We start from the raw sequence: 12,945 nt of genomic DNA, 5'->3' as shown, positions 1-12,945 counted from the left end.
TAACAAACTTAAAAAAAAAAGTAAAACTATTAAGAATTTGAAAATTGAAATTTTTGTTTACCTGGCTCATCTGCTTCTCTTGCAATCTTTGCTAGGTTCTTCCCAAAGGTACCTGCTGCATTGCTGAAGATATTGGCCTGTCGGTGTATCTCCAGCTGATCAGACTCCAATGGGATCATGCGTTCAATGCAATCAACCAGTCCATCTCTGACCTCCCCCCTCAAAGCTCCTGACTCCTTAGCTTTATAATGATACCGTGGGTTCAAAAAATACCTAGCTGCATGTATAGGGCGATGGAGTTGATTGTTCCATCTTTCATCAATGATTGCCCAAATGGGCCCATACTTTGCCACTCTATCCTTGTATACCGTCTTTATTTGCTCCTTTGCTTGATCCATAGCCTCCTAAATGAAGCCCATGGCCAACCTTTCCCCATCCACCAACCGCAACACCTTAACTAGTGGCTCAGCAAGCTTCACAATCTCTGCTGCCTTTTTCCAAAAAGTTTCTTCATGGACTTTCCTTTTCAATTCTTTGCCTTCTGGTTTGTTAGACCAATTGCTTTGATTCCATTCATCACTGGAAAACATCTTTTGCAAGTTTCTATGTTGGGAAAGCATAGATTGCAATGTCAAAAAATGTGTAGCAAATCTAGTGATGGCAAGCCTAATAATATCCTTGCCCCCAGTGTGTTTCCTCATGAGGCTCAAAACCATTGTATGATTGTAGATAAATTTTGTTATGCTTTTGGCATGATCTATAGTGTTTTTGACCCAATCTAATTTTCCAATATCCTCAAGCATGAGGTCTATGCAATGTGCAACGCATGGGGTCCAAAAGATGGTCTTGTGTTTTTCCTCTAACAGTTTACCAACAAGAACATAGTTGAGGCATTATCTGTGATGATTTGAACAACATTAGCCACCCCCACCTCCTCAACAACCTGATCCAATACCTGAAACAACAAGTGGCCATCTTTAATCTTATTAGATGCATCAACTGATTTTAAAAACATGGTTCCCTGTGGGCAGAAGACAAGAAAGTTTATGATGGTACGGTTTCTTTGATCAGTCCATCCGACATGATGGTACACCCTGTTCTTGCCTATGAGTCCCTGAACTCTTGCAAATACTCATTAATGGATTGAATTTCTTTCTGCAAATGAAACCCCCTTAGCTCATGCATAGTAGGGCCTTTGAAGCCTTTTCCAGCAGCATGTATGGCATCAAACATAGGCTCATAATATGGTGAACGAGCAGCATTAAAGGGGATATCAACATCATACCACCATCTAGCTATGTAATCACAAGCAGTCTCCCTCAATTCTTTCTTCCAATGGTCATCTAAAGTGGGCTGCATTTGAGTTTTACTAACTTCAGGACCATGTGCATCTGATGGAGAGGAGGGAGTGAAATAACTTTTGATAGTCACATCACCCTTTTTCATTGACATTCTACCCTTTCCCTTATCTTGAACAGAACCAAAAGAGGGAGGAACATATCGGAAAGGGTTGGATGTATCAGTTTGAGGGATAGAGGAAGAACCCTCAAAATCATAATGGGGGTTGGCAGCCATCATTTTTTGTATCTCCCTCTTCCTCCCAATTTCAGCATGTATGTCTCTTTGCCTAGCCTTATCTTCTTTAAATTTCTCAAAGCTGGCCAGCAAATTTTTCCTAATCTCCCCAATTTCTGGTGAGGTACATGGGGTAATTTGGCCTCTAATCCCTGCCAAGTGTTGTTTCAGCCTATTAATGCCCCCAGGACCTTCCTTAATTTTCCTATGGCAAAGTTTGCATTGCATTTGACTATCAACTATTTCAACATATGCCCAAGCAGGATCTCTTGCTCTAGGTGCCATTTTTTGACTAGGAAATGAAAGCAAACAATCTGAAAATGAAAAAAAAAAACCTTGATTCAATGTTCATTTATTTGACAAAAAACACTCTCTAAGATTTCTAGATATGCACCTAAAATTTACTAAGCAAAAACAAATTTATAGAGGTGAAAAAAAATACCTCCAGGCACAAACTGCCTCCTCAAGCTTGCTCCAAGAATCAGCTCCTCAATGCTGCTCCAAATGGCTGCCCAAGAAGCTCCTCACTCCAGCTACAATGCTCCTCCAAGACTCCTCACTGCTGCTCCAAAACAAGCTCAAGAACTGCTCACTAACTCTCAAAGAAGACTCTCACTCAAATGCATAAGATTGCTGTGAGTGAATGAGAGCACTTGGGTGTGTTAAATAGGGTTTGTGGGGGGGGAAATGGACCCCAAAAATCATTTAGCAAATTCATATACCTATTTGGAGTCCAAACCAACCAAAAAACCATTTAAAAATCCATTAAACTTTTATAAATCCGCTGTAATACGTGTTGCTGGGTGGTTTCTTGTGACTCGGCCGAGTCATAACGGAAACGGCCGAGTTGGCTGACTCGGCCAACCGGACCGTTCCAAAGGCCGTTTCAATTCTGGAGTTTGTGGCTCGGATCAACCCGACTGTTTTGGTTTCGAAACGGCTGTTTCTTAAAACAGTGCTAAGGACTATTAACAAGTTGAAAGAAGAACGAAGTACCTAGAGAAGGAGGACGAAGTGTCCGGGAACAAAGTGCCGAAAGGAAAAGGACAAAGTGTCGGGGAAACGAAGTGCAGGAAGGAGGAAGTACTTGACTTGTGCTTGGAGGATATTCTAGTCAAAGGTCTAGGGTTTGGCATTGATCAAGGAAAGAAGCTTCAATAAGAGAAAACTTACGTAAGGGTTTTCTTCTCAAGAGAAGAGAGGTTTTGGCCCTGGCAGAGAGCCAATATCTTGTGTTCTTGTTTTATGTTTTGATAGTAGTTTGATGAAGTACACACATGCATTAATAAGAGAAGAAGAAGATTAAGCTAATAAAGACAAGAAAATTAAAGAGACTTCACAAATTGTTATCTAATCTCGAAGAATCACTCTACACCTAATTGCCCTAGATTCTTCAACATGGTATCAGAGCTAAGGTGACACATCAAGGAAAGGGCATCTCAAGTGGTTTTAACCAAGTTATTATATGAGGCTTCCTTGAGCCATGTCGGGTTAAATTTGAATGGAGACCCTAGTTTTTGATTAGGCCCTTTCATTTTCAATAGAACACGAAGGTGGTCTGAGTCCCCTCCTTCCCCCACCCAGTGTCTGAAACAAGAGAGTCTAGATGCCAATTGCTCTTTTGGAACGAAACGATCCAGCATCTTGGCTACCCTTGCCTCCCCCACTCTCCTGTTCCTCCAAGTCGGTCTAGATTTTATCTGGTTTATATCTACGAGCTTGCTTGAGCGGATCTTGTTCAGGAAGAAGTCTGCTAGAGGATCAACTTGTGCTACAGGGCGCCATGTTTTTGATAGGCCCAAGGAGAAATTCAGATCCCCTCCCACCACCAAGTTCGGGTTATTCATAATGGATTTTGAGAATAGATTATTCCAAAATGACACCCTGTCCTGACAAGGCCCATAAATATTCAAAAACAATAATTCCGAGCATAACTCTTGAGAATAGACCTCAGCTCCCAAAATTTGCTCCGATCCTCAAGAATTTAATAACTTTAGGCTCCCCTCTTTGACTCACATCGCCAAACCCCCAGATCTTCCTTTGGCATCCATAGTTATGAATGTCCAGCTCGAAAACATTTTATTCAGTGCCAACTTGATCTCCTCTCCTGCTCCAAGGGTTTCTTGAAGCATTATAATATCAAGACAATAACATTTAATCAAAGCCTTCAATGCTAGTTTTTTAGAGGCACTAGCAAAACCTCTACTATCAAAAGACAACAAAATCATTTGGTCACTCGGGATGGGGCTTGCACTACTCTAAGCACTGCGGTAAGTGATAATTGTTTCCTGTCTGCTATATCAATTTTTTCTCTTCGCTGAGCCTTTAATAGGTTGGACTTCCTTCCTCTTGTCTTTCAAGGTCCAACCGAAATCGGATGGACTCCCAACCCTCCCACAACTTCCCAAGGGATGATCTTCTTCTCCCGAGGTCGAAGGTTATAATGAGGTTTCTTTATAGAATTTCCTACAGAACATGGGGTCACAAGGCTTGTAGCCAAGGGTTGGTTCAGGTGAATCTCAGGAATGGAGGTTATGATACTGTCCAGGGCATCAATCACAGATTCAACATGCAAATTTTCCAAATGAGGAGGCCTAGAAGTACCAGGTCTCGAGATCGAATTGAGCAGAGACATAAAGGATTTATGAATAGAAGGGATGGGATCAAGAACAATACCCTCCAACGGAGGCGCAGATACAACTTCTCCACTCTCCATTGTCTCTGCTCGACCCGACTCCCCATGCTACTCCTGCTTTTGCTCTGCCACTTCCTCCATCTGCATATCCTTCATTCCTTCTGTTTCCATCTGCATCTGATCTCCAACCTTCCTATTCCCTGATTCCCCCTCTTGTACGTTCCCCTTCTCTTCCCTCTAATGCCGATCTGCACTTCCTGATTCTCCTTTATGCCTTCTTCTCCTTCTGAATCCCATTGGGCAAGCTCTAGCAAAATGCCCACAATTGTGGTATCAATGACAACAGAAAGGAAGATGTTCATAATCTATGATTTATATGTATGATAACTCGTTGTATTTAAGATGAATTTCCGCTGCTAGTCCTTCCCTTGGATTCAATCTTACTAGAATTCGTGCTAGGATTTCTTTAGGACACGACTCTAAGATCGAATGATCTCAAATGACCCCTGACATCCTATCTAAAGGAAAATTTCTCAATGGTTAGTTCGAGTGATCCATGTCAAAGTGATCTCGACCGTCGATGGGGATCAAAATCTCTTTTAATCTCATCCGTCGAAATTTTAAATGCATTTTAATATATTAAAATTAAAATTTTGCATTTATTTCCTCAAAACTTTGACTTATTATTATTTTACTATTTTATTTTATTTTTAAATTATTTATTTATTTATTTAATTTTTAATTTTTTAATGTTTGGACCCTCGAACTTAGCCTTTGGGAATTTTACCCGAGGACCTAGGACCTTATGTGGGGATTAATTATTTTCTAACTCTCAAGACACTATACATCATGACTTTTATAATTTTACATCTCAAGGGGGAAAACCCATTTGACATAGACCCTCATAGACTACCCAGTTCTGCGACACAAACATAATCTAGCAGATCAAGCAATTTGTAATAACCTAACCAAATAGTTAGAATTATTTCCAAATTACTTTTACATAGACTCGAAGCACACTAGGATTCCCCTAAGATTCTAATGACAAAATCCATTCTGGCTTTGGGGTTAGGCTGAAGGAAAACTCTGCTGATCATGGATCGGTGAGACAAAAAACCTTCTGGAACGTAGATTATCACTAGAAAATTAGGTTTGCCTAGGCAATTTACATACATGACTCAGATCTGCTAAGATTATTTACAATTTACACATGCAGATTTGGTTTACAACATAACATGATCGGGCTGACGATAACAGTCGAATGGCACGGACATGTCGATCAAGCGCTATCCCTTTTGCGAAAAAAGGGGGTACAGGTGGTGTACTGCAATGGGTAGTTGACACGTAGTGGTCAACACATCCTTAATTAACCAATTCACTATAATGACATTTTTACAGTTGAAGTTGGGTTTTAAAGATTGCCAGGTTAATGTCGATAGATCGATGTACCATACTTTTATATGAATATGGTATAATCATACTGGAAGTGCAGTTATGTTATTTTCAGTGCAAACCCTATTCTCAGCCTTCATAGTTTTCTGGGATGTAGTTAGTAGGTCCACTAAATATATAAGCTAAAGTGTTGTTCATTGAAAGGATTGGTAGAAGGATGACATTATGTTATTTGGAAACATTCTCCGAGGGGCTAATAATAATGAATTTTCTGGAAATCAGATTCATCTATAGGTATTATTTGACTGATAGGAATCAAATCATCTTTTCTAGCATGGATGTGTCGTCCCTGTCATTAACTTTATTATAGATGTTAACAATACTGTGTTTCAACTTAATAACGAAATGTATGTGTATTTTAAAAGGATTTTAGTATGCCAGCCAGTGTCATAGATGAGTATCAGATTGTTGGGCTACAACTTAAATAATTGTTAACATGCATATTGTTAGGTTTCAACTTAAAAAATTGTTAACATGTAAGTTGGAAGATTAAAAAAATTCATAGATATTATAATTTATAAAATATATAATATATATAAATTATAATATACCCCAGACGAACCCACGTACCCTGTTTCAAAAAGTGACGCACCTATCCCCGAACCCACGTTTCATGCAAACATAGATTTAACTTGATGATACGTACCTTTCATTCTTGCATCAAATCAGAGACTTGTAGCTTTTTTTATCTCTTTACATGTCTGACTTCCCAGTCTTCATACTTGTCTTTGAACATCACTGTAATGTGCTTACATGAAAAGAAAGTCCTTCAGATTAGACAATATGTGTATCTTGGTCCTAGTAGCCATAACAGATCTTCAATGAGAATTGGGCATGAGGTCCATGAAACACTTTCACACTTGTGATTATTACTATGACACCGGTTCAATTCCTTCTTAAGTGTCTTCCACAACTCTAGAATTAAATGTAAACAAAGGATGACTTTTCTGGCTTGTCCTCAGATAGAGATACTTAGAACTTTTTTTAACTGCTTTCTCCAAAATTACATCATCTTGGCTCCTCAAGAAATTAAGTGACTTGGCTTCTTTAGTTCAGTCTTTCAACAATCATTGTACCAACAATTTGTTCTTCTTCAAGAGCTCGCACAGAGATTTTATTGTGGTATGATTCGAAAACATTGAGACAGAAGTGTAATCCTTTTCATATTTGAGGCTTCTCGGTTACCGTGGATGCTATCCAGAGCTCTTTCAGCCTTCCTGAGATCATTCTGAGGCATTTTTGGCCCTCTGCAATCAGATTTAGGTTTCTTTTCAGCTTACTTGTAGTAAGACTGAGGCATAGGGTTCCAGACTTCTTCATAATCTTGACCAAAGGCACGGACATATCTCTGGTGTATAGTTTGTTCTTCTTGCAATCTGTGATATTGAACTAGGACTCCTTTGAAATTTCACAATACTACAATAGACTTTTCGGCCTAAACAGTATAGGATGATTTCATCATTGACTTGGCAGAAAAGAGTGTAGATTTTCTTCAGACAAGAAGGCAGATCTTAGCCTTCTTTTGTGATGTGCTTCTTGACTTCTAGGTTTAGAATCGAGCAAGCCCTAGAGGATAGCTTGAAGGCTGCTCTTTTTCTTCTTTAAGGCTGCTTTTTCACCATATGCTCTGATACCATGTTGATTTTTCGTAGGATCTTCTAAAACTGATTACTTCTCATGATTTATTTAGTTTCTCTTTTCTTTCATTCATATTCATCACAAGGCAATTACACAAAAGATCTCTACATTAGAAACTAAGTGCCAGTAGGATCATAAAGAGACAGCCAAACAAGAACACAAACATTTACCTTTGGAAAACCCACATGGGGGAAAACCCAAGAACATTTTCCTTAGAGAAAATTCTTTAGTTCAACAAGAGACACACTAGATCTTCTAGTCAATCACAAGGTCAAACTGACCAACAAAGTAGACTTGGTCAAACCTGGTCCAACTGCATCCTAGTCAAGTCACACATCTGCCCATGATACTTGGTTTGGTCTGTTCTGCTAGGGCCAAATTTCAGCCTTGTTTTGCACCCAAAATTCTCGGTCCTGCAACTCTGTTATGCCTCAAATATTCGGTCCTTTCTGTCACATGTGCGAGGTCACAGAAGGAGATCAGATCCACATGTGCGAGGGATAATTGAGAGAGAGCTTGGTCTTCTTCTTGTCAACTTCGGCCTTTCATATCCTTGTCTCCGTCACTTGATGAACAAAAAGATGCTTGTGAGATCCGAATTGTGTGTCCAAAATCCAAATGATGGAGGACAAGTGTCTTTATATAGTCTTTTGGCTGGCTGAATGGGTGCCTCTTTGACTGGGGCTGACTTGACTAGGAGGAGGGCTGACTTTGTTTGTTTGGAGCCAAAAATTCAAATATCAAATTCAAATTTTCTCTTTTGAAAAGAACATGAAGAACATGCATTAAACTTTTTCTTTTGACAGGGACATGACGAACATGTCTTATATTTATTATTACAAATACATCAAAGACTAAAATCCTAATCATGAAGACCGACTATAGCTACAAATTTCGACAAAAACAAGAGCTACAACATTGGTATTCTCAGTTAAGGCAGTGCTGGAGAGGCATAACTTACATTTCCAACACATTGTGATAAATCCTAAGTGAAGGCATAAGTTGAGTTAAAATATGCAATAATTAAAATTATACAATTGACCTTTAAAATCAGCAAGTTATGAATGCAAGACAACTGGTCAGAAATGTTAAAGTATAGCATGCATGTGTTCATTCATCTTAATAAGTAGTAAAAGTTAAAAGTATTTGCAAGCCGAAACAAGAAAACCCTGGGCATTGTGATATCTAAGGTTTCTTGATAGTAAAGGCTACTTCTGGTGCTAGGATAGGCGCTTCTAGTATAGGGTTACTTTTGCACTCCCATTTTGTATTTCAATGGTTGTACTCTTTTCCCCTTGGAGATGCTTTTCAAAGGAAAACCTTGCAGGGAAACCAAAGGGACGCTTCCCCATGTTTGTGAATGACAGCCCTAGTAAACCCGTTGGTGTAGACTACCACGCCTAACCCAGGGTGATTCAAATCTGGCATAGCATGGAAGCCCTTTGACCTACTTTTGTTGTTATTCACTGGATATTAATAAAATTATCTAATCTTATATAATGTTGGATTTTATGATATGTTGTATTTAGTTCTGGTGTAGATGTTGCTGATGGTTCCAACTTCCTTGTACAGGTTGCACTTCTCTATATTGGTCTAGTTGCTGGACTTCTCAACCGATTTCCGTTGAAATTTTCTCAGGTACTAGTAGTGGAACTTTACTGGGATATTCTCTAGGTTCATAATATAAAAACTTCTAGAAAAATGTTAAACAGTACTATCTACTTTTTTCTCTTTTAATTTGTGTCCTGTTTCAGCGTTCACCTGGTCGTATGAGAAACAATAAAGGTCGAGGCTCTGGCAGCCCAAGAACCGGTGAAAACGGGGATATTATAACATTCGCCGATGTTGCAGGAGTGGATGAAGCTAAGGAAGAGCTTGAAGAAATTGTTGTATGTTCAAAACCTACTCTGTGGTATCTGATATATCTTTGCTTGACTGAATTGTAGGGGAAGTAGAATTAGTGTGATACTTTTCACAAATTTCATTTGAAGAGAGTGTATTTCCTCTTTCTAGTTCCCTTTTAATGTCTACAATTTATCTTCTGTAGCAGACAACTCTAGATTGCATATCTGTGTACAATTACAGACACCCTCTTAAGAAATGGAAAAAGATGGAAAATTATGCTTTAAGAAATTTATGTGAGTGTTGGTTTAACTATATGGTAATCAGGAATTTTTGCGGAATCCGGATAAATATACTCGACTTGGTGCTCGTCCTCCTCGAGGAATTCTCCTGGTAACTTTGATTGCTCTTTGCATAATGAATGAGGTTCAATCATACATGCAGCTAGTTTTGCCATTTTAAATCAATGCTAATATACATCATGGGATAATTATATTAGGTTACACCAATGTTTTCTGAACTAAAGGGATTTTTACATTTCAGGTAGGACTCCCTGGAACAGGAAAGACTCTTTTAGCAAAGGCTGTAGCTGGTGAAGCTGATGTTCCGTTTATAAGTTGTTCAGCTAGTGAGTTTGTGGAGCTGTATGTTGGAATGGGTGCATCTCGTGTGCGTGATCTCTTTGCGAGAGCCAAGAAGGATGCACCATCGATTATTTTCATTGATGAGGTTTCTTTTAGAACTTGCTGAACTAAAGCTGTTTGTTTTGTTTGAAGATGGTTGTTTTGTGAGTATTTGCAAAGGATGAGTGTGCATAAGTTCATTGTATTATGGTTGTCTCTGCAGATTGATGCTGTGGCCAAAAGTCGTGATGGTCGAGTCCGTGTTGTCAGCAATGACGAGCGTGAGCAAACCTTAAATCAATTGCTCACTGTAAGGAGTTAATAATTTATTTTCTTCCTTTTAACTTGTATAATCATGACGAGGTGCTGCTATTGTTGGAAGTTGCTTTATTGACATTGTCCTATTTGACAATTGTAGGAGATGGACGGTTTTGAGAGCAACTCAGCAGTGATTGTGCTTGGAGCAACAAATAGAGCAGATGTTTTGGACCCTGCACTTCGCCGGCCTGGTCGATTTGATCGAATTGTTATGGTTCGTTTGTTGATATATGTGTTGCATTTATAATGAAACAATGGGCACACTTGGCATTTTGCTGAGAGAGTATTGTTCATTGCCAAGGAAGATCCTGGAAATGGAACTTTTCGGTTGCTAGTCAAATTTGTCCAGATAACATCAGGATTCAGAACTTTAATAAAACACTTTCTTCTTTTGCAGGTGGAGCCTCCCGATAGGCATGGGAGGGAAGCTATTTTAAAGGTTCATATTTCGAGAAAGAAACTACCCTTGGCTACAGATGTGGATATGAATGCTATTTCCTCTGCTACCACTGGCTTCACTGGGTATTTCAAAATTCATACATGATATTTGTCTTTATTTCTTTTGTGGACTAAGTTATCTTGCATGGAAACATATATAGTCTAATTTGATTTTATCAATTGCAGGGCAGATCTAGGAAATCTCGTGAATGAAGCTGCGTTATTGGCTGGGCGAGCTAATAAACTGGAGGTATCAAAGGCAGATTTTATACAAGCTGTGGAGCGCGCCATTGCTGTGAGTCCCTGGAAAATACGATTTACAGTGAAAACTCTATACAGGGAATTGATGATACATTTATTTGTTTGTTTTTTCAAAAGATAATGGCTATCTTATTTGTGCATGCTACTGTGAACAAAATGTGAGTATTCCAAGTTTCTCATACACTGATCTGTGTCTGGACTCCTGGATTCATGCAGTACTTATAATCTCTTTTAAATTGACTTCATAGTTGCCTTGAATATATATTTCTAGTTCCATCAATGTCATGAAATCCCTTTGAAGTAAGCTGATAACCTCAATGGTAATACTCAATATGTTAAGAACAGGTGAATTTTTGCAGAGTAATTTATGTGTTGGCAGTAAAATTTTGCATCCTGAGTAAAGGAATAGCGAGGGCAAAGAGAATGGTGACTTTTCTCTCTGGATGGAGAGATTGATTGAACCCCAGTACTGTAATGGTTGAGCTCCAGTATTAATGGTTTGGCAATTGGCACTCAATGCTAGATAAGCATAGTCTAATATGATACACAGATTCTTGTCCATTTCATTTATGAGTTCTTGCTTGCTTACCGAGGGTGGAGTTTATATGTAGTCGCCTGAATTAGCTTTTTTTTTTGTCTGTGTGTTAAAAATGTGATAATAGCAATGGAATATATTAATGCCAGATGGATGTTTAAGTGCAATTTCACTACAAATGTTTAGTCTCCAGTATTTGACAGCATGTGAACTTCTCAAAGTGCTACATCATTGTAACGTCAATTTGAACTTCAAGGCTAACATGCCTTTTCTGTGCAATCCACAATTCTAAAGTGCTCTTGCCACTCTCATTCCTTTTCTACTTCAGTCTTTTCAGAGCAATGAATTAGATTTCTTGTCACCACTGCCAAAGAGTTAAACCATAGGGTGACATGAGCATTTCCTCCATGCATGATTTTTAATTGTTTTCCTATCCTATTAATGAATCAGGCAAGATAAAATTATTAGTTTGCCTACACTTTTTGGCACAAAACATCAGTTCACCATAAGAGTATTTGTGTGTAGGCTTGAGTAGAAGAGTAAGTAGGTAAAATGTATTATTGATAAATGTTAAAATTGGCAACTAGGGCCAAACTCCATGTGGGTCATCTTATTTATGCCAGCTGATTTTTCTTGGATCCGTTTTATCGAAAGGTGTAGGATTGATCCAAAGATCATTCAATTCCGATAAGTATTCATGGAGTTACGAATTTATTTGTGTTATAACTTATAAGACAATTCGTCAAGGTCGGCCAGCAACCAAATAAACCCCACATGTGCTCAACGTTTTAGTATAAAAGGAGATGACTTGAGAGTCATTTCTCACACACTTCTATCTTGATTTCTCTCCACTTGTCTTGGGTTTTAGTGGAAGAGAAATCTAGGAGTGGAAGCCCTAGACATTGGAGGAAAAGAGGCTGCCCTAGACACAGATAGAAGGCAGCCCTAGATGCAGATGGAAGGCAGCCCTAACACTATCCTAAGGCAGCCCTAACCTACGCTATCTCAAGGGTAACCTAGCCGCAGTCAAGATAAGGATATACGCTGCCCTAATAGGTCCTAGCCACAGCAAAGTCATGGGTCTTTTGGAGGACTGAGCTGCTGTTAGGAGGGCCTAGGAGCTGGGCTAGAAGGCAGCAATCCAAGGCCTACTTCAGCGAAGGAGAAGGGATGTTAAGGTCACCCTTGTGACCACTTGAAGAGGCAGCAAGGTCCGTGTGAAAGCCGCAGGCCTGTAAGTATTGTTTTGATGGTCAAAACAGCCCTCTACATGGAGCTGTAGGTGTCTCCTCAACCAGCGAGGTCACCTACCTTGTAAAGAAAGGGAGGCCGCATAATTCAAGGTGAGTTATGGGCTGATCGTTGGACTGCTGTAGGTTACAGGAGGGTGCCCTAACCAGTGATCAAATTCTGTCCATGAACAACAGTACAGAGATGTTGGATACTGCCACATAGGAGCTGCAATGTCACTAACAAATAGGACAATGGGACAGCAGCATGTTGGGACGACAACTTTGATGGGACAGCCCAATGACATAGGACAGCTATGACAATTGTGCAGCAGTGGCACAAGTGGGACAGTTGCTAACTAGTGCAGCAAAGTAAATAGGGCAGCAAGGTACATAGTG

At 39.3% G+C, this 12,945-nt stretch overlaps 1 protein-coding gene across 1 annotated transcript in view; it reads left to right on the top strand.

Annotated features, from left to right (window-relative positions):
- Positions 1-8,824: 8,824 nt before the first annotated feature.
- Positions 8,825-12,945, top strand: part of LOC149149329 (ATP-dependent zinc metalloprotease FTSH, chloroplastic-like) — an 84,987-nt gene continuing 80,866 nt past the window's right edge. The window contains exons 1-8 of the mRNA XM_089438967.1: positions 8,825-8,938; positions 9,055-9,189; positions 9,470-9,535; positions 9,686-9,871; positions 9,989-10,075; positions 10,184-10,297; positions 10,481-10,605; positions 10,708-10,816. Of these exons, the coding sequence (XP_089295093.1) occupies positions 9,070-9,189; positions 9,470-9,535; positions 9,686-9,871; positions 9,989-10,075; positions 10,184-10,297; positions 10,481-10,605; positions 10,708-10,816 (807 nt within the window). The 5' untranslated portion in view covers positions 8,825-8,938; positions 9,055-9,069. The remainder of the gene's footprint in view (positions 8,939-9,054; positions 9,190-9,469; positions 9,536-9,685; positions 9,872-9,988; positions 10,076-10,183; positions 10,298-10,480; positions 10,606-10,707; positions 10,817-12,945) is intronic.

The sequence above is a fragment of the Pinus tabuliformis genome, chromosome 9 (assembly GCF_031772625.1).
Source record: "Pinus tabuliformis cultivar Carrire ecotype Pingquan chromosome 9, CPIR1, whole genome shotgun sequence".
Lineage (NCBI taxonomy): Eukaryota > Viridiplantae > Streptophyta > Pinopsida > Pinales > Pinaceae > Pinus > Pinus tabuliformis.
The sequence above is the reverse complement of the archived record's forward strand: the minus strand, read 5'-3'. Positions and strand labels throughout refer to the sequence as shown.